At 40.6% G+C, this 21,666-nt stretch overlaps 1 protein-coding gene across 2 annotated transcripts in view; it reads right to left on the bottom strand.

Annotated features, from left to right (window-relative positions):
- SLC17A5 (solute carrier family 17 member 5) overlaps positions 1 to 21,666 on the bottom strand; it is a 57,514-nt gene that overhangs the window by 13,620 nt on the left and 22,228 nt on the right. For both annotated transcript variants that reach the window (XM_055087655.1, XM_007116499.4), the window contains exons 7-9: positions 13,734 to 13,892; positions 7,482 to 7,614; positions 6,230 to 6,377 (exon numbers count right to left, since the gene is read on the bottom strand). In XM_055087655.1, the coding sequence (XP_054943630.1) occupies positions 6,230 to 6,377; positions 7,482 to 7,614; positions 13,734 to 13,892 (440 nt within the window). The remainder of the gene's footprint in view (positions 1 to 6,229; positions 6,378 to 7,481; positions 7,615 to 13,733; positions 13,893 to 21,666) is intronic.

The raw sequence follows: 21,666 nt of genomic DNA on the forward strand, positions 1-21,666 counted from the left end.
GCTCACGGGCCCAGCCGCTCCGCGGCAAGTGGGATCTTCCCGGACCGGGGCACAAACCCGTGTCCCCTGCATCGGCAGGCGGACTCTCAACCTCTGCGCCACCAGGGAAGCCCTGAGGACCAGCTTCTGATCCTAGTCATGTGGCTGCTGGTTGGAGGCCTCGTTCCTCCCCACTGGGCCTTGTACCGGGTGCTGAGTGTCCTCACCGTGTGGCAGTTGGCACCCCCAGTGTGAGTCATCTGAGAGAGAAAGAGCGAGCAGGGTGCCTCACTGCCTTCTAGGACCCAGTCAGACACCATCACTTCTGATTCTACTCCTTAGAAACAGGTCACTAAACCCAGCCCACACGCAAAGGGAGGGGACATAGGCTCCACCTTTTGAAGGGAGGAGCGTTGAAGAACTTGTGGAGTTATTTTATTGTTTTTAAAGCTTTGTATATGCATTTTATCTTTTGAACCAGAATCTTTTTTTAAAAAAAATTAATTCTTTTATTTTTGGCTGCGTTGGGTCTTCGTTGCTGTGCGCTGGCTTTTCTCTAGTTGCGTCGAGCGGGGGCTAATCTTCGTTGCGGTGCGCGGGCTTCTCACTGTGGTGGCTTCTCTTGTTGCGGAGCATGGGCTCTAGGCGAACGGGCTTCAGTAGTTGAGGCACGTGGCTCAGTAGTTGTGGCGCACAGGCTTAGTTGCTCCGTGGCATGTGGGATCTTCCCGGACCAGGGCTCGAACCCGTGTCCCCTGCATTGGCAGGCGGATTCTTAACCACTGTGCCACCAGGGAAGTCCCATGGAGGTATTTGAAAACCACAATCCTTGGCTTCTCAACTCACCTGAAAACTTTTCTTCAACTGAACCCATCGTACTGCTTTCCTTCTTTTCTCAGTTGAAAGCTCATGCCTCCCACTGGGCACTGGATGTCATTCCTTCCTGTGTTCTACCAGCCTGTCATTTTTACTTCTTTCTTTTAACTTTTAATCTCTCATCCTTTATTGGCCTTCTTTTCTCAGCATATTAACATACTTAGGTCTCAAAATCCTACGCCAGCATGTGTCCATCTTTAGCTTTTTTCCCTTCCCTTCATGGTTAATAGTTTTGAAATAGCTGTTTATCGGCAGTGGTTCTCAAATTTTAATGTCCATGAGGACGACATGGAGAGGCAACAAAATGCAGATTCCTAGTTCTGTGATCAACAATTCTGCTCTGTTTTCAGCAAGCACTCCTGATGATTTTGATGTGGATGGGTTAAGGATCACACTTTGAAACCACTGCTGTATGCTGCCTTCAGCCTAGCTTCCTTCTCCTTCCTCCATGGAAGCGCTGTCACCAAGATCTTTAATGAACTTCTCCATCTGGTTGTCCGATCCAAGGAACACATTCGTTCTTATTTTACTTGACTTCTCTGGGGCATCTGACATTGTTGATCAAGCTTTCCCTTTGGGGATCCTAATCTCTACTTATTTTTCCTTATCCTTCTCCTGTTGCTTTTTCTGTTATCTTTTGTTTTTATAATGAAAATATAAGCATTTTTAAAAAAATAAGTTTATTTTACTTTTGGCTGCATTGGGTCTTCCTTGCTTCGCGTGGGCTTTCTCTAGTTGCGGCGAGCAACTACTCCTTGTTGCGGTGCGCGGGTTTCTCATCGCGGTGGCTTCTCTTGTTGCAGAGCGTGGGCTCTAGGCGCGCAGGCTTCAGTAGTTGTGGCGCGTGGGCTTCAGTAGTTGTGGCACGTGGGCTCTAGAGCACAGGCTCAGTAGTTGTGGCCCACGGGCTTAGTTGCTCCATGCAATGTGGGGTCTTCCTGGACCGGGGCTCGAACCTGTGTCCCCTGCATTGGCAGGCGGATTCTTAACCACTGTGCCACCAGGGAAGCCCTCTTCTCAGTTATCTTTGCATCAGGCTCTTCTTTCTCTTAATGGATTCCCAAGGTTCTCGTCACAGTTTACTGAGTAATTTTATCCAATCCCACTCATATGTTGACCACTCCTACATCTTTATCTCTTGTTCAGCTCTCATTCTTGAATTGAAGACTGGATAGTCTTGGCTTCCTTGACACCACATTCTTGATTTTCCTTCTATCTCCCTGGTTGCTCCTTTTTGGTCTCCTTTTCTGGTTATTTCCCCTCTTTCTGGTCTCTACATGTTTGTCAAGATCCAGACCTGGGGATCACTTGTCATTCTACTCTCTCTCACCAGGCAATCCTTGTCTTTAAAAACTCTGAAATGTGGATTACTATTCCCTAATTTTCATTTCTGGTCAGACCGATTTTCTGAGTTCCAGATCCAAATGTCAAACTGCCTACAACTACTATTTTCTAAACGTTTTTCACAAATATCTAAAATTTAAGGGACTTCCCTCGTGGTCCAGTGGTTAAGACTCTGCGCTTGCAATGCAGGCGGTCCGGGTTCGATCCCTGGTTGGGGAACTAGATCCTGCATGCCTCAACTAAAGATCCCGCACGCTGCAGCGAAGATCCCACGTGCTGCAACTAAGACCCAGTGTGGCTAAATAAATAAATATTAAAAAAAAAATTTAACCTGTGAAATTTTTATGTTACCCCAAGACTCCTCTTGCTCCAGACATCCCAGTTTCAGTAAGTGGCACAGCTATCTGCCCATGCAAAATACATGGAAATCATCATCCTTGGTATCTTCCTCACTCTTCAGGTCTAATCTACTGTCAAGTCCCATCTATTGTAATCACAAAGAACTCAAATCTATCTACTTCTTTACATCTCCTATCCCCACTCCAGGCCATCATCACCTCCTATATGGATTACTGCAATAGCCTCCTAATTGGCTTCCTCTACTTGTATTCATTCTCACAGACTGACCTTAAAATACAGAGAATGTCACTTCTTACTTGCTTTGGATACAATATAAAACGCTTACTGTAGGCTCCTGCTTACTCCCCAGTGGCTTTCTTCCCTGCATCTCAGCCGCAAATGACCTTCTCTCAGTTACGTGAAATACACTGTTATGGACTGAATGCGTGCTTCCAAAATTCATATGTCGAAGCCCTAACCCTCAGTGTGATTGCATTTGGAGACAGGGTCTTTAGGAGGTGATAAAGGTTAAATGAGATCATAAGGGTGGGACCCTAATCTGACAAGGCTGGTGCCCTTATAAGAAGAGTAAGAGACACCAGAGCTCTCTCCCTCTCTGCACACACCCATGCACGCATACCTGAAGAAAGGCCGTGTGAGCACACAGCAAGGGGTCAGCTCTTCTGCAAACCAGGAAGAGTCCTCACCAGAAGACAATTGTGTTGGCACCTTGATCTTGGAATTCTAGCCTCTAGAACTGTGAGAAAATTTCTGTTGATTAAGGTACCCAGTCTATGGTATTTTGTTCTGGCAGTCCAAGCAGACTAAGACACACACCAATTTCTTCTTCCTGTCATGTAAATTCCTCTGTCAGGAATACTACTTCCTTTTTGCCTAACTTCTTACTCATTCTTCAGTCTTTAGCTTAAATATCACTTCCTCAGAGAGACCTTCCCTTGTTCCCTGATCTGCTTTATATCCCCCTACTGTATTCTCTCAACTTTCTCTTCAAAAAGTTGGTTTTTATTTCTTTCATGTCCACCATCCTAGACTAAGAGCTCCACAGGCCACAGTTGTGCTGTTGTGGCTGGTACGTGGTAGGCATTCGATAATTACTTTTTGAAAGAATTAATTATCATCATGATATATTACAATTGTTTATTTTTTATTGTTTCTTTCCTAACTAGACTAATCTCCTTGCGAGAAGGAGCTGGGTTTTATTTTCTGTAGCACCACGTGGAGGACTGAAGGTATAGCAGGTACTCTATAAACGTTTGTTGTATGCATGAGAGGACTGGACCAGACCAGGGTCTCACGCCTAAAGGTACAAGGGATCTAAAGGACCCCTTAGATCCCTGAGGAGCTAAAGATGCAGATTCTAGTTCAGTAAGTCTGGGGAGATGCCTGAGAATCTGCATTTTGCACAATGGGCACAATGGTGCCGCTGCTCCAGGGGCCACAGTCGGCCATAGTAAGAGACAAGAATACTCTAAATCCTTCCTAGTTCTAACTTTCTATGAGTCTATAAACCACACACTTATAGTTTATAGAAACAATGTCATTTGTTTAACTTATTTCAAGGGAAATCCTTTCCAGATTCCTTTTCTAATCAGTAGCGTAAAGGAACAGTCCTTTAATTATCTCCTATTCCTTGAGTCCTTTTCTCTACTTTGTAAATCTCAAGTCCGAGTCTCAAGCCCGAGCAGAGATTTGTTTAGGGTGGTGGGCTCCTCCTAGCCCCCACTGAAATGGCATCTTACGCCTTTACTCCTTCCCCTTCAATGGGTTCTTTAGTATTTCAGTTATGTTTGTATCCAATCTTTCACTACGTTTAACAAAGTTTTCTTGAGATTAATTTACTTTCCAAGTAAATTAAACTAATTTACTTTTTATTTTTAAATTGATTATTATTTTTAAATTAATTAATTTACTTTTCAAGTTAATTTACTATTCTTCTTCTCTTTCCTTATGTTAAACTCCTTCAGTTCTTCTTCTTTTTTTTTTTTTTTTTTTTTTGGCTGTGCTGCACGGCATATGGGATCTTAGTTCCTTGACCAGGGATTGAACCCATGCCCCTGCACTGCAAGCACAGAGTCTTAACCACTGGACCGCCGGGGAAGTCCAAAACTCCTTCAGTTCTTAACTCACCAATATGTATACTTAACAAACATTTTCTAGCTTGTAAAGTTCACAAAAATTCTTCCCTTATTTCTTATTTCTCATAAGAAAGCGCTTTAAAGAAAAGTGTTGACTGACACACAGTAAGGTCAACACACAAATAGTTTTTTAGAAAGAATTCTGACATGGTACTGAATATGAAAGTCTATTTTCATTCTTCCATTCATGTAATTGATTGACTGAGCACTGACCATGGCCCAGCACAGGGCCAGGTGCTGGTACTGCTGGGGTTCATAAGACAGACTTGGGCCCTGAACTCTCAGAGATTATAGCCCTAGAGCTTTTGCTTAGGCTACGTTTTGTTTCAAATGGTTTCTTGGCCCAATACACAAGTGTTGCTGGTTTTCGTTCTTTGGTTCCCCACTGTTAAGGGTATGTAGCACTGAAGCTCCTATTTGCTTAGTATGATCAGAAAAATCAACCACTCAGCAAGTATGGACTGGGGGTGCCTCTCCTTCTGCAGAAGCTGTGATATGGATATATAGGATGTCTCAGTCTGAGGAGGCTTACATGCAAATTGGGAAGGTAAGAAAGAGAAGAGTTATATTTAGAAATAATTACAAATTAAGGTATGGTATCCAGCATAAAATTGTAAATTGAGAAAAGGAAGAGAAAAAAGCACAATGGCCTGGAAAGGCTGAATGAAGAACTGGGATGTGAACTGGAAAGGATTCAGATGGATGGAGAGGAAAAGGCAATGGACCACAGGCCGAGAATGAGCCCCTGTAGGAGGCATTATGGAGTGGCAGACAGGACTCCGCCCAGAGCTAAGCATACAAAGACTCCGATGCTATGGAGCCTTCCTGGACTTCTTATATAAAACGAGAGACTGGATTAGAATGATTTCAAAGGTCCACTCAAGCTCTGTGAGCATCAGTTCGTTGGAGCTTATTTAGAAGTATTTACTGAAGGGATGGGAGACAAGGATTAACAGGAATCAGAAGATTCTGTGGTAGTCTAGGTGGCAAGAACTGGGGGTAGGGGAAAGGTGGCAGGAGACCACTGGTCTTTTCTCCAAAATAAGTTCATATTCATTATTTTAAAAAAAATTAAGTGCATCAAATCCCCTGGGTTAGAATATTTACATAGTCCCCTCCTCTACCTTGTCAACTGGCACAGGCCCAAAGAATATTTCCAGAGAAATAGCTGTAGAAAGAATTCTGGGATTAAAAGTAAGATTTTAGGGGGAAGTTCTGGCTCTATCATTTATTAGCTGTGTGGTGTCATTCCTAGAGTAGTCAAACGCATAGAGACAGAAAGTAGTAGAATGGCAGTTGCCAGGGGCTGAGGCGTGAGGGAGGCGGAATGGGAGTTAGTCCAGGGTTTCAGTGTAGGAAGATAAAAAAGTTCTGGAATGGATCACGGTGATGGTTGCATAATAATGTGAATGGATGTACTTAATGCCACAGAACTATACACTTAAAAATGGCAAATTTTATGTTATATATATTTTACCACACTTAAAGAAAACAATTTAAAGTCAGTCAGAACGAATCTTTATATCAGTACTCACGAAGGAGCAATGTCCAGATGGTTGATGCTAAATCCAGAAGAGCCAAAGCCTCCCAGTGTTGTTGATATAGTTAGGAATGCAACAGCCAAAGAATAATCACAACCTATAAATCCAGCAGCTACCAGGAATACTGCAGGTCCAATCATTCCTGGAGTTGAAAAATTATAAAAAGAAAAAAAGGAAGCCCCAGCATTAATATTTGCTTGCTCTTTAATATAGTATAAATCTGAGATTTGTTATTACTGCCATCTACTGTGGAAACAGTATACTGCCTAGAAGACTCAGTTTAAATTACAGTTTCATGAAAAAGAAAAATTTGCTGGAAAACATGGATTAATGCAACTATTATAAAACATTAAAAAAAAACCTCACTACACAATGTTATTAAATCTACGTGTGACCAGGACTCAGTTAAAGTTCTACAATGTTGGGACTTCCCTGCTGGCGCAGTGGATTAAGAATCCGCCTGCCAATGCAGGGGACACGGGTTCGAGCCCTGGTCCGGGAAGATTCCACATGCCGCGGAGCAACTAAGCCCGTGCGCTACAACTACTGAGCCTGTGCTGTAGAGCCCTCGGGCCACAACTACTGAAGCCCGCGCACCTAGAGCCCGTGCTCCGCAACAAGAGAAGCCACCGCAATGAGAAGCCCGCGCACCACGATGAAGAGGAGCCCCCGCTTACTGCAACTAGAGAAAGCCCGCACGCAGCAACAAAGACCCAACACAGCCAATAATAAAAAAAATAAAATAAATAAGTTAAAAAAAAAAATTCTGGGGCTTCCCTGGTGGCGCAGTGGTTGAGAGTCCGCCTGCCGATGCAGGGGACATGGGTTCGTGCCCCGGTCCAGGAAGATCCCACACACCGTGGAGCGGCTGGGCCCGTGAGCCATGGCCGCTGAGCCTGCGCGTCCGGAGCCTGTGCTCCGCGACGGGAGAGGCCAGAACAGTGAGAGGCCCGCGTACCGGAAAAAAAAAAAAAAAAAAAAAAAATTCTGGGGAAGATATTCAGCAAAGCATGCCATTTTTTATAGTTACAAGAGTATGGTAGAGATAATAGGATATTATAAATCTTAATCCTCAAAATGCATCATTCAAAAAGAACCATCTTGTATAGACATGCACTACATGCATTAAAATATATTGTTTTAATATGTGAACAAATGACTACTATTATCATTTTTATTTTGCCTTGCCTTGTAAACACAGTAAATAATTGTAAACCAAAACCAAACCTGATTCATTTTTACCTACCTATAAGGCTAAAAACTCTTCGAACACATAGAGTTGAAAAATTCCATTTTGCCCTTAAATTGTCAGCGGCCTGACCAGACAGGATCATACATAGCCAACAGCCTAAATAAGGGACTGCAGATAAAAACCCATTCTGGAAGGAAGAAGAAGATCCAGAATTAATTATGGAGGGAGGAAGAACCAAAACAACATATACACACACACATCCACTACCATATGAAAGCAAAGGAGATACATAGCAATATTCTGTTAATTTTTATATAATATAGCAAGTAAGTCTGATTTTTATAAGGATTATGGGATTCAGTTCAATGCAGTCCCAGAGAGCCTGTCTCAGAGGGAACCGGAGCTCCCCAGACTCCAGTACGCGCAGGGTCATCTTGAATGTTATTTCGGGACTTGGGCTGCAGCTTCAGTGAGAGAAGACGTCTTCCTACGAGCCTATGGATTTTCCCCAAGGGACAGTTTTCATTTATTTATTTACTTTAAAAATATTTTTTAATATAAAATAAAATTCAGATAGAGAAAAGCACGTAAGTCAAATGTATAGCTTCATGAATTATTCTAAAGTGAGCACCGTCTAGGTGCTGTTCGAAACCGTACTGCTCTCTTCCGGCTTCTCGCCTGAGGATCCCCAGACCTGCTCCAACCGCCTCTACCGCATGATCGAGCTGGGCGTGGGCACTGATGAGGATGAAGTGACAGCACAGGAGCCCAGGGCTGCTGTTCCTGATGGGATTCCCCACCTCGAGGGTGATGCGAATACCTCTCGCATGGAAGAAGTGGACGAGGAGTTTCCACCTGCAGACTTTGTTCTCTCCGTAGAGTGTCCCCGTGGCTCCCCCAGCGGCAGCCCCAGTGACCCTGGTCATCTAGTGGTTTTATTTTTGTCCTTCTGCCTGAGGCAGGATACAAGGGCCTCAAGTCCTATCCCTTTCCACGTTTGACATGGGGTTTGAAGGTTGTGTATTGTGTTTTTTTTGTTTATTTTGTTCTGAAATTAAAGTATGCAAAATCAAGATGCAGTTAAAAAAAAAAATTGCCTGGGGCACTCGCACATGCTTTGAGCAGAGCACAAAGGCGGTGAGGTGATAGAGAGAGCTCTATTTTTTCCTCTCTTCTTTTACTTTACATCACCACCTGAACAAAACGAAAACACCACGAGATGTGAAGCAGAATTTATCATGGAAATGTGTTATTTGCTTTGTAGGAAATGACTAGACAGTCAGCTTTTCAGGAAATCACAAATTCTGTAAAATGAAGAAAATATACTCAAAAAAAAAAAAAGAAATTTCTTTCTTCTATTCATTTTTCCTTAAGTACAAACCTGAGGTGCTAAGCCTAAATGGCCCAATTCTGATAAAAACAAAAGTTTTATATAGCCTGAGAGAGATGGGTACACCTGTTAGAGATTTACAAACACAGAAAAGGTAGAAAGATATTTTATCATTGATATTTAAATCTGGTAATAATTCTATCTAAGCATCATTAATGGTACAGACCAGCAAAACTTGTTAATATCTTAAATTTAAGTGTGCTTAAGAAAAGATTTAATTTTTTTCATCATAGTCTGTGGTCTATTTTCAGATGTTGCACGCTTCCAGTTCTACTTCTGTGGCTGAAGATTTTTGTTTCTTTCTGGTATTAAGCTGAGTAATTTCCTCTTTAAATTTTACTCCATTTAGAATTCTGCACAGTGGGATAACATCTATCATTATCTGTGGCAGAACCCTACACATGAACGGCAGCAAGTAGAGAAGAGAATTTTCTGATCTGGGCTTTGTCCCCTGGTGGGATAAGACCGATAATTCATCAGAGTTACTGAATTTCTCCACTTAAAATTCCAATGGTAAAAACTCCCCTGACAAAATCTTCAACATTTATACATCCATGGGTATCTTCCATAGTCGTTAAGCATTCTGTTCAAGGACGTGGTTCCTTGTATTCACTTATTAAAAAAAATGGATTCCAAAATGTTAATATCCAAAATAGGGTAACAGATATTGCCCCAGCTCTCACTGAGCTGTAAGAAACAGGGACACTAGAAAAAAGCTAGGAAAAAAGAAAAGTGGTGATAACTAATGAAAATAAACTTAGGTAACAAAGCACGCTTAAAACAAAGGATCAAGAGCTTTAAAATTTTTAATTAACGAGATTATAATTTTAAATACAATGCTTCTCAAAGCAAGCTTTATTTTGAACAAAGGCCATTTCATGAATGTAATATGCTGATTTTTCAAGAAAAAAAAATCCATTAAAAAAGAGGCTTCTATACAAGAGAATTCTTTTCAAACTCTGTTCACATTTCTTTTAATTTTGATTCAGAAGGAAAATGCCTTTTTTGGTATGAAAATGCAAGAAAAAATATTCCAGTTTTAAAGTTTCTCATTATAGAATTTAAAAAAATTAATAAAAAATAAATGAAGGCAATTAAGTACATACACTAATTACCAGTCAGCTATTGATATTTCATTCTTTCTATAGTTCTCCTGGGAAAATTTCAAATAGAAGCATCAGTGGAATGATCTTTAAATTTGCATGCAATTTGTCACTACAGTAGGAGACTACAGTCAGGCTCTGTTAACAGAGAGCTTAGGAAAAGCAAGGTTGCTTGCAACAAATCCGTCCCTCGCTATTGGCAAAGCCTCATTTCAGTTTAACTTCTGTCAATGCAATTGGTGGATATATTTCAGTATAATGGATCTCTTTTTTCAAAAGTAACTAGAGGAGTTCTTCACAGCTTAGCTGTTTGGGTGACGTTTAAGGTTCGGTCCATGTGGCCAATGTTTTGAGTATGCCTTGGAAGTGAGGTGATAGAACAGTTCACTTTAACACTGTTGACAGCTCTAAGTCCTTGTAACCAATGCAGTTGTGCAGTCAGCCTTGCTATCGTCACATTCACCACCCAGGCTGCTGCTTTACTTCCAGGGCGTCCACTCTGTGGCTCAGAACAGTCCACTGTGGAATATACCATATTTTGTTTATCTATTCACCAGCTGATACATATTTGGGTTGTTTCCACTTTTACATAATTACAAATAATGTTATGAACTTTTGTGTGTACATGTACATATACATGTTTTTGTGTGCACATATGTTTTCAGTTCTCTTGGGTATAGACCCAGGAATGGAATTTCTGGGTCATAATAATAACTTTAACTTTTTGAGGAATTGCCAAACTGTTTTCCATAACGGTGACACCACTTCACATCCCCACCAGCAATGTATGGGGGTTCTGTTTCCTCTACATCCTCACCAACACTTCTTATTTTTTGGTTTTCTGATTCTAATAGGTGTGAAGTGGTATCTCATTATGGTTTTGTGTTCCATTTCTGTATATATATCTTTTTTTTGGCAAATCAATTTTATTTTATTTATTTATTTTTTAACATCTTTATTGGAGTATAATTGCTTTACAATGGTATGTTAGTTTCTGCTATATAACAAAGTGAATCAGCTATGTGTATACATATATCCCCATATCCCCTCCCTCTTGTGTCTCCCTCCCTCCCTCCCTATCCCACCCCCTAGGTGGTCACAAAGCACCGAGCTGATCTCTCCGTGCAATGCAGCTCCTTCCCACTAGCTATCTATATTACATTTGGTAGTGTATATACCAGCATAGTCAATGCTACTCTCTAACTTCGTCGTCCCAGCTTACTTATTTTTTTATTTTTTTAACATCTTTATTGGAGTATAATTGCTTTACAATGGTGTGTTAGTTTCTGCTGTATAACAAAGTGAATCAGCTATGTGTATACATATATCCCCATATCCCCTCCCTCTTGTGTCTCCCTCCCTCCCTCCCTATCCCACCCCCTAGGTGGTCACAAAGCACCGAGCTGATCTCTCCGTGCAATGCAGCTCCTTCCCACTAGCTATCTATATTACATTTGGTAGTGTACATACCAGCACAGTCAATGCTACTCTCTCACTTCGTCATCCCAGCTTCCCTTTCCCCCTCCCTGTGTCCTCAAGACCATTCTCTACGTCTGCATCTTTATTCCTGTCCTTCCCCTAGGTTCATCAGAACCTTTTTATTTTATAGATTCCATATATAATGTGTTAGCACACGGTATCTGTTTCTCTCTTTCTGATTACTTCACTCTGTACGACAGACACTAGGTCCATCCACCTCACTACAAATAACTCAGTTTTGTTTCTTTTTATGGCTGAGTAATATTCCATTGTATATATGTGCCACATCTTCTTTATCCATGCATCTATTGATGGACACTTAGGTTGCTTCCATGTCCTGGCTATTGTAAATAGTGCTGCAATGAACATTGTGGTTCATGACTCTTTTTGAGTTATGGTTTTCTCCAGGAATATGCCCGGTAGTGGGATTGCTGGGTCATATGGTAATTCCATTTTTAGTTTTTTAAGGACCCTCCATACTGTTTTCCATAGTGGCTGTATCAATTTACATTCCTACCAACATATGTGTTAGCATATGGTATTTGTTTTTCTCCTTCTGACTTATTTCACTCTGTATGACAGACTCCAGGTCCATCCACCTCATTACAAATAACTCAGTTTCATTTCTTTTTATGGCTGAGTAATATTCCATTGTATATAAGTGCCACATCTTCTTAATCCATGCATCTATTGATGGACACTTAGGTTGCTTCCATGTCCTGGCTATTGTAAATAGTGCTGCAATGAACATTGTGGTTCATGACTCTTTTTGAGTTATGGTTTTCTCCAGGTATATGCCCGGTAGTGAGAAATGTCTATTTAGTTCTTCTGCCCATTTTTGGATTGGGTTGCTTGTTTCTTTTATTTATTTTTAATTAATTAATTAATTAATTAATTAATTAGTTAGTTTTGGCTGTGTTGGGTCTGCGTTGCTGCGTGTGGGCTTTCTCTAGCTGTGGCGAGCCGGGGCTACTCTTTGATGCGGTGCATGGGCTTCTCATTGAGGTGGCTTCTCTTATTGTGGAGCACAGGCTCTAGGCACACGGGCTTCAGTAGTTGTGGCATGTGGGCTCAGTAGTTTTGGCTTGCGGGCTCTAGAGCGCAGACTCAGTAGTTGTGGCGCACAGGCTTAGCTGCTCTGCGGCATGTGGGATCTTCCCGGACCAGGGCTCAAACCCGTGTCCCCTGCATTAGCAGGCAGATTCTCAACCACTGCACCACCAGGGAAGACCCTTGCTTGTTTTTTTGATATTGAGCTGCGTGAGCTGCTTGTATATTTTGGAGATTACTCCTTTGTCAGTTGCTTCGTCTGCAAATATTTTCTCCCATTCTGAGGGTTGTCTTTTCATCTTGTTTATGGTTTCCTTTGCTGTGCAAACCACTGAGTAATGATGTTGAGCATCATTACATGGGCTTATTGGTCACTTGCATACCTTTGAAGAAATGTCTATTCAAATCCCTTGCCCATTTAAAAAATTGGGTTATTTATCTTTCTATCATTGAGTTGTATAAATTCTTTACATATTTATCAAATATACGATTTGCAAATATTTTCTCCCATTCAGTGGGTTTTTATTCTTGATAGTGTCCTCTGAGGCACAAAAGTTTTCAATTTTGATGAAGCCCAACTTATCTATATTTTCCTTTGGTCATGTGTGCTTTTGGTATCATAGGTAAGAAACTGTTGCCCAGCCCAAAGTCACAAAGATGTACACTTCTAAGAGTTTTATCATTTTAGCTCCTAACATTTACATCTTTGATTTATCCTTCATTTTGAAGGCAAAAACACTACCAGATTTACTTACAAACCGTGCCTCTTTCTCTTTAGGTTTTTCTTCAATCTTTTTAAAGACAAACTCCATCAACAGAGATAAAAGGAATTGCCTCAGTTTGATGAGTTCAGAAGGAACTGGCAGTTTTAGTGGGGGGGGTCTGTCTTACACAGCTTTGCAACTATAGCTCTGCCGACACCTGGATGACACTGCAGAGCGATTTCTGTACAAGAAGCTTGCGTCTCCCAACACCCCTCTCGGCTCCCGGCAGAGTCGGGCTACCATCCCAAGGGAATATGGTACCACCTGCATTTATCATCTGAGATCCTGGCATGTTAGTGGGGACTAGTAAGACCTTCACAGTTAAAGGGGGTACCAGCCAAGATACTCTGATTCAAGAGTTAACACACACAGAGGAAAGGAACAAGCAAGGCTAAAAAGAGCAGTCTCTAGAATTTAGTATATCAGAGTAAAATGGAAGATGCAAAATAACGGAGTCTCACATCGATAAAAACGAATTCTGTATACGCTCTATAAGAAGCAGATACTTATTTTTTCTTACCTCTTGAATATTGAACTTTAGGACCTCCGTCATATAAGTAGGCAACAAGGTCAATAAAGTATAAAAAGTCCAGTTGTAAGAAAAATGTGCAACTACAATAGCCCAAAGTGCTAGTGATTTCAGCATAGGTATCCATGGCACTGACTTCTGTGAAGAGAGCTGAAAATGAAAAAAAAAAAAAAGAAAACAGGCATAATTCGGATAAGCTACAGCTATGTTCATGCTACGTTTAGATCCGCATCTGATCAGCTAAAATTCCGTCTAGAATACGTTATCAACCTTGATTGCTAAATCCCAGATTTTTAAACAACTCTTTAAAAATATTAAACAGCAACAGAAACTCCATGATTCAGATCTGAAGAAAAAACAGAAATGTAATCTTAGAGCTAAAATGTCAAACTAAATACTCCTTATGAATGTCAGAAGTCACCTGCAATATTAATTTCTCCACCTAGAAAACAGAGGACAGTTTAATAAGCAAATTCAGAGGCTGACATAAGGGCAAAGGAAAGAGACTGGAAGTCCTATTAGAATTCATATTTCATTCTCCAATCTTTATTCAATTACAATGATCTATAAGAACTGTGCAATAGAAGGTTTTTTACGTGGCCATCTGGAGTAATGGTCTTCAAAGCAGGATGTAAGCACCCCAGCAGTAGCAAGATAATCCACCATGGTGTGGAAAGACATAACAGATCTTCTATCTATATTCACTTTGTTTTTTTTTTTTTTTTTTTTTTTTTTTTGCGGTACGCGGGCCTCTCACTGCCGTGGCCTCTCCCATCGCGGAGCACAGGCTCCGAACGCGCAGGCTCAGCGGCCATGGCTCACAGGCCCAGCCGCTCCACGGCATGTGGGATCTTCCTGGACCGGGGTACGAACCCGTGTCCCCTGCATCGGCAGGTGGGCTCTCAACCACTGCGCCACCAGGGAAGCCCTATACTCACTTTTACTGTAAAAAGAGAAATTAAGCTCCATTAATATTTAACAAATAGGTTGGCCCTGGAATATGTCAGACCATCACATGTTGTATGATCTCCCCAATTAAAAGGGGTTAATGGCATCCTTACTTGTTGGTCTGCCCTCGGTGTAATATTACAGCATGTTACAGTTTACACCTGCCTTTTAAAATGGATTTATGGATTTTATTAGCCAGTTTTAATTAAAACAAATCTACAAAATCAACAATGTCTTCAAAAGATTCTTAAGGAGAAAGTAAATAGAAGTCTAATAATGTAAGCACAAGTGAACACCAAGAAAATAGTAGAATTAACACTTTTCCTCTTGAGTCCTTTGTCAGCTACCTCACCAAGCGAAATAATGGCAGGCTCATCAAATACACCATATTGGGACCTCCCTGGTGGCGCAGTGATTAAGAATCCGCCTGCCAGTGCAGGGGACACGGGTTCAAGCCCTGGCCTGGGAAGATCCCACATGCCGCGGAGCAACTAAGCCAGTGCGCCACAACTACTGAGCCTGCGCTCTGGAGCCCACGAGCCACAACTACTGAAGCCCGCACACCTAGAGCCTGTGCTCCGCAACAAGAGAAGCCACCGCAATGAGAGGCCTGCGCACCACAACAAAGAGTAGCCCCTGCTCGCTGCGACTAGAGAAAGCCCGTGCACAGCAACAAAGACCCAATGCAGCCAATAAATAAATAAATAAATAAATTTATATAAAAAAATACACCGTATTCAAACACACTGCTCCCATTAAACAACATATCATTACTAATTTTAAGTGATAAAAAGGTTTCTCCTATTAAAATTCAAAACTGATGTACATACTGTTTATTTCACCTCACTCACCCTTTAAAGAGCCTATCTTTATGTAAGTTTTATAACGTACATACGTACAGCAGTGCATGTAGATAACTGTAAAAACATGCATATATTCAGGTTGTTAAGCCCCTGTCCCCACTGCTTTATTGATGCATGACTAAGTAAAGCCTGAAGACCACTGGCCTAGGAAATCAGTTCCTTACATTTCTTATATCCTGAGGCTCTGCTGTGTCTTCCTCAAAAGCTAGAGCAATCTATGTTTCTACCTCCAGGGTTTACTATTATTTCAAAAAGAGGAAGAACTAGTATTAACCTTCTTGTGGCCTTTTTCTAGGGACCTTTGTTGTGACGTGGTAGATATGCTCTTGTGTTCTCCACTATGTCAAAGAGGTAGGGGATGTGGGAGCAGAGAAGGAGAGGGGACATTTATTCTTACATAGCAGTGGTTCTTGATTCCAGCTATGCTTCAGAATCACCTTTGACACTTCAAAATTACAGATGGCTGTGTTCTACCCCAGACCTGCTGAATCAAAGCCAAAGCCAAACTTCTGAGTGGAGGGCCAAGGCATATGTGTATGTGTATATATATATATATATGGGATTCATTTTTCTTTTATTTATTTATTTGTTGTTTGTTTAGTTTTGGCTGTACTGGGTTTTCATTACTGCGCGTGGGCTTTCTCTAGTTGCGGTGAGCGGGGGCTACTCTTTGTTGCGGTGCGTGGGCTTCTCATTGCGGTGGCTTCTCTTGCGGAGCACGGGCTCTAGGTGTGGAGGCTTCCGTAGTTGTGGCTTGCGGGCTCTAGAGCAAGGCATATACCTTAAAAGGCTTCCCTGGTGATTCTACACAGCAGTGGTTCCCAAACTTTTCTGCACATTACAATCACTGGGGGAGCTTAAAATACCCCAGGGCCAATATTACACCGAGACCAATTAAATCAGGTTGGGAAGTGTGTAGGAGGTAGGTGGCTGTATTTTTTAAAGATCCCCAGGTGATTTCAAAGTGTAGGAAACTTTGGGATCCACTGCTGTAGTAATTAAAGAATTCCGCAACCTTCCCCCTGCCCTCTGCCACCCCTTGCTTGAAAATCTTAGGACAAAGAGGAAGGAAAAAACCAGTCTAGAGATTTTAGAGTTTAAAGGAATTTGGAATATAGCCCTTTTTACATGGCTGTGAAACTCACAAAGGAAAGGAAATCACACTTCTGTGTTGAAAGATACGAGCTTAAATGTATCTGATCTCTGAAAACAAAATATATTCTGAATAATGTATTCCCCCCTCCTGGAAATATAAACTTTAATGTGAAATATGTAATAATTTTAAGACTCATGCTGTATGTATTTACACTTACTGATGGTGATGTTTTAGAAGCTCTGATAATAGCTTTTGTAGCTTTTCATCAGCATTTAGGCGTAATCTTGCTTGTATAAATGAAGCAAAACTGAAGCAAACTGAGCCATACTGGAATACTTTTGCAGTATATCAACTGAATTTTTGATAATCTGATGGTTTTGGAGAATCACTCAACCACAACCAGCTATATGTGAAGAGTGACGTCAGCAAGATGGCCAAATAATATGTCCCCTCCTGGTATCCATTGTCCTCCACCCCCAGCAACAATCTGACATCCATCCACGGGCAAAAGTGCCTTTCTGGGGGCAGAGGGGTCTAGAAACATGCCAAGGGACCTGGCAGGAGTCTTGCATGCCTGTGTGTTAGGTAGAAGACATACAGATCTTGGTCCCAGCTGTGAACCCTGAAGTAGCCTGTGAACCAGCTCTAGCCCCTCTGGGCTGGGAGCAAATTTTCTTTAGATATTTGAGTAAGGGAATTTCTGAAGGAACAGTAAGTGAGGTCTTGAATCTTGTATAGAGAATGTATCATTAAATTAGCAATAATAGCCCATACAGCTTTTTTTTCATACAAGTTGAAGCAGAAAAGGACAAAACAAAAATGTATTTGTTGTCAGATGAGCAAATTCTTCTAGACTATAAAGGAAGGGTAAGGACGTTCAACAACATTTGAGTATCTTCTATGTGCAACTTCACAAAAAAATGTCTTCCTGTCAAATGCAAATAAAAGTAAATTGGTTTAGAAAAAGCTGCATGCAATACATGTTCTTAAGTTAGGTCAACTAAATATTCAAGCCAAAGCCCTCATTTGCTTAAGGTTGCAAAATTGTACCCTCTTTCTAAAAGGTATAAAAGAGAAGCAAAACAGTTATAAAACATGCTGTTCTCAAGACTAAAGTAAAGGGACTTCCCTGGTGGTCCAGTGTCTAAGACTCCATGCTCCGAATGCAGGGGGCCTGCATTCGATCCCTGGTCAGGGAACTAGATCCCACATGCAGCAACTAAGAGTCCACATGCTGCAATTAAAGAACCTGCATGCTGCAATGAAGACTGAAGATCCTGCGTGCTGCAACTAAGACCTGGCACGGCCAAATAAATAAATAATTTTAAAAAAAGACTTAAGTAAAGAAAAGAAAAAAACCAATAGATCTACTCCCACATGCCACAACTAAGAGTCCACATGCTGCAACTAAAGAACCTGCATGCTGCAACGACGATCGAAGATCCCGCGTGCCGCAACTAAGACCCGGCTTAGCCAAATAAATAAATAAATAAATGTTTTTTAAAAAAAGACTTAAGAAAAGAAAAAAACCAATACCAGATCTCTTGAGAAAATAAAACTTCAATGGGTGAAGTGGTAATGTCTTAAAAATTTTTTTAAAAAGAGACCTTCATATAATGTGTTCTTGGATTGGAAGAATTAATATTGTTAAAATGACCATACTACCCAAGGCAATCTACAGATTCAATGCACTCCCTATCAGAATACCAATGGCTTTTTGCACAGAACCAGAACAAATAATTTTAAAATTTGTATGGAAACGTAAAAGACCTCAAATATCCAAAACAATCTTGAGAAAGAAGAACAGAGCTGGAGGAATAAGCTCCTGACTTCAGACTATATTATAAAGCTATAGTAATCAAAACAGTATGGTACTGGCACAAGAACAGACATATAGATTAATGGAACCGAATAGAAAGCCCAGAAATAAATTCAGGCACTTATGGTCAATTAATCTACAACAAAGGGGGCAAGAATATACAATGGAGAAAAGACAGTCTCTTCAATAAGTGGTGCTGGGAAAACTGGACAGCTACATGTAAAAGAAAAAATTATAACATTCTCTAACACCAGACACAAAAATAATAACTAAAAATGGATTAAAGACATAAATGTAAGACTGGATACCATAAAATTCCTAGAGGAAAACATAGGCAGAACACCCTCTGACATAAATCATAGCAATATTTTCTTGAATCTCTTTTCTAAAGCCAAGTAAATAAAAGCAAAAATAAACAAATGGGACCTAATGAAACTTAAGAGCTTTTTGCACAGCAAAAACTTAAAAGCTTTTTGCACAGCAAAGGAAACCATCAACAAAACGAAAAGACAACCTACTGAATGAGAGAATATATTTGCAAATGATATGACTGATAAGGGGTTAATATCCAACATATATACACAGCTCATACAACTCAACATCAAAAAAACAAACAATCCAATTAAAAAATGGAAAGAAGACCTAAATAGACATAAACAACTCATGTAGCTCTATACCAAAAAGCAAAAAACTCAATCAAAAAATAAGCAGAAGATCTAAATAGACATTTCTCCAAAGAAGACATACAGATTTCCAAAAAGCACATGAAAAGATGCACAACATTGCTAAATATTAGAGAAATACAAATCAAAACTACAATGAGGGGACTTCCCTGGTGGTCCAGCAGGTAAGACTCCATGCTCCCAACGCAGGGGGCCTGGGTTTGATCCCTGGTCAGGGAACTAGATCTCACATACCGCAACTAAGAGTCTGCATGTTGTAACTAAAAGATCCCGTATGTCACAGCTAAATATTCCGCATGCTGCAACTAAAAAAAAAAAAAAGATCCTGCATGCTGCAACTAAAGATCCTTCATGCCACAACTAAAGATGCTGCACACTGCAATGAAGATCCCACACGAAGATCCTGCATGCAGCAACGAAGATCTCACGTGCCGCAACTAAGACCCAGCGCAGCCAAATAAATAATACATATTTAAAAAAACTACAATGAGATATCACCTCACATCAGTCAAAATGGCTATCATCAAAAAATCCACAAGCAATAAATGCTGGAGAAGGTGCGGAGAAGCGCAGCCAAATAAATAATACATATTTTAAAAAACTACAATGAGATATCACCTCACACCAGTCAAAATGGCTATCATCAAAAAATTCACAAGCAATAAATGCTGGAGAAGGTGTGGAGAAAAGAGAACCCTCTTGCACTGTTGGTGGGAATGTAAATTGGTGCAGCCACTATGGAGAACAGTATGGAGGTTCCTTAAAAAACTAAAAATAGAGCTACCATATGACCCTTCAATCCCACTCCTGGGCATATATCTGGAGAAAAACATGGTCCGAAAGGATACATGCACCCCAATGTTCACTGGAGCACTGTTTACAATAGCCAAGATATGGAAGCAACCTAAATGTCCATCGACAGAGGAATGGATAAAGAAGATGTGGTACATATATACAATGGAATATTACTCAGCCATTAAAAAGAATGAAATAATGCCATTTGCAGCAACATGGATGGACCTAGAGATTGTCATACCTAGTGAAGTAAGTCAGACAGAGAAAGAGAAATATCGTGTGATATCGCTTATATGTGGAATCTAAAGAGACACAATACAGATGAACTTATTTACAAAACAGAAACAGACTCACAGACTTAGAGAACGAACTTATGGTTACCAGGAAGAAGGGTGGGGGAAGGGATAGTTAGGGAGATTGACTGACATGTACACACTGCTATATTTAAAATGGATCTACTGTATAACAAGGACCGACTGTATAGCACAGGGAACTCTGTTCAATGTTTTGTGGCAGCCTGGATGAGAGGGGAGTTTGGGGGAGAATGGATACGTGTATATGTATGGCTGAGTCACTTTGCTGTGCACATGAAACGATCACAACATGGTTAATCAGCTATACTTGTATATAAAATAAAAAGTTTAAAAAAAGGGCAGAAGAACTGAATAGGTATTTTTCCAAAGAGGAGATGCAGATGGCCAACAGGCACCTGAAGAGATGCTCAACATGGCTAACCATAAGGGAAATGCAAGTCAAAACCACAATGAGTATCACCTCACATCTTTCAGAATGGCCATCATCAAAAAGAGCACAAACAATAAATGCTGGCGAGGATGTGGAGAAAAGGGAACCCTCCTACACTGTTGGTGGGAATGTAAATTGGTGCAGCCACTGTGGAAAACAGTATGGAGGCTTCTTAAAAAACTAAAAATAGAACTACCATATGACCTAGCAATTCGATTCCTGGATACCCATTCAAAAAAACCAAAAACTCTAATTGGAAAAGAGGCATGCACCTCAATGTTCATAGCAGCATTATTTACAATTGCCAAGATATGGAAGCAACCTAAGTGTCCATCAACAGATGAATGGATAAAGAAGATATGGTATACATACACAATGGAATACTACTCAGCTATAAAAAAGAATGAAATTTTGCCATTTGTAGCACCATGGATGAACTTGGAGGGCATTATGCTAAGTGAAATAAGTCAGACAGAGGAAGACAAATACTGTATGATATCATTTACTTGTGGAATCTAAAAAAAATACAACAAACTAGTGAAGATAACAAAAAAGAAGCAGACTCACAGATATAGAGAAAAAACTAATGGTTACCGGTGGGGAGAGGGAAGGGGGGAGGGGTATTAGAAGGGTAGGGGATAAAGAGGTACAAACTATTAGGTATAAAATAAGCTACATGGATATATTGTACAACATAGGGAATATAGCCAATATTTTATAATAACTATAAATGGAGCATAACCTTTAAAAATTGTGAATCATTATATTGTATACCTGTAACTTACATAATATTATACATCAACTATAACCACTAACCAGTGGTTAAGACTCTGGGCTCCCAATGCAGGGGGCATAGTTTCGATCCCTGGTCAGGAACTAAGATCCCGCATGCTGCTCAGTGTGGTCAAAAAAAAAAAAAAAACACCCCCCAAAACCAAAACAACAACAACAACAAAACAAGAAGGTATGAACCACA

This window comes from Physeter macrocephalus, chromosome 10, assembly GCF_002837175.3.
Source record: "Physeter macrocephalus isolate SW-GA chromosome 10, ASM283717v5, whole genome shotgun sequence".
NCBI lineage: Eukaryota > Metazoa > Chordata > Mammalia > Artiodactyla > Physeteridae > Physeter > Physeter macrocephalus.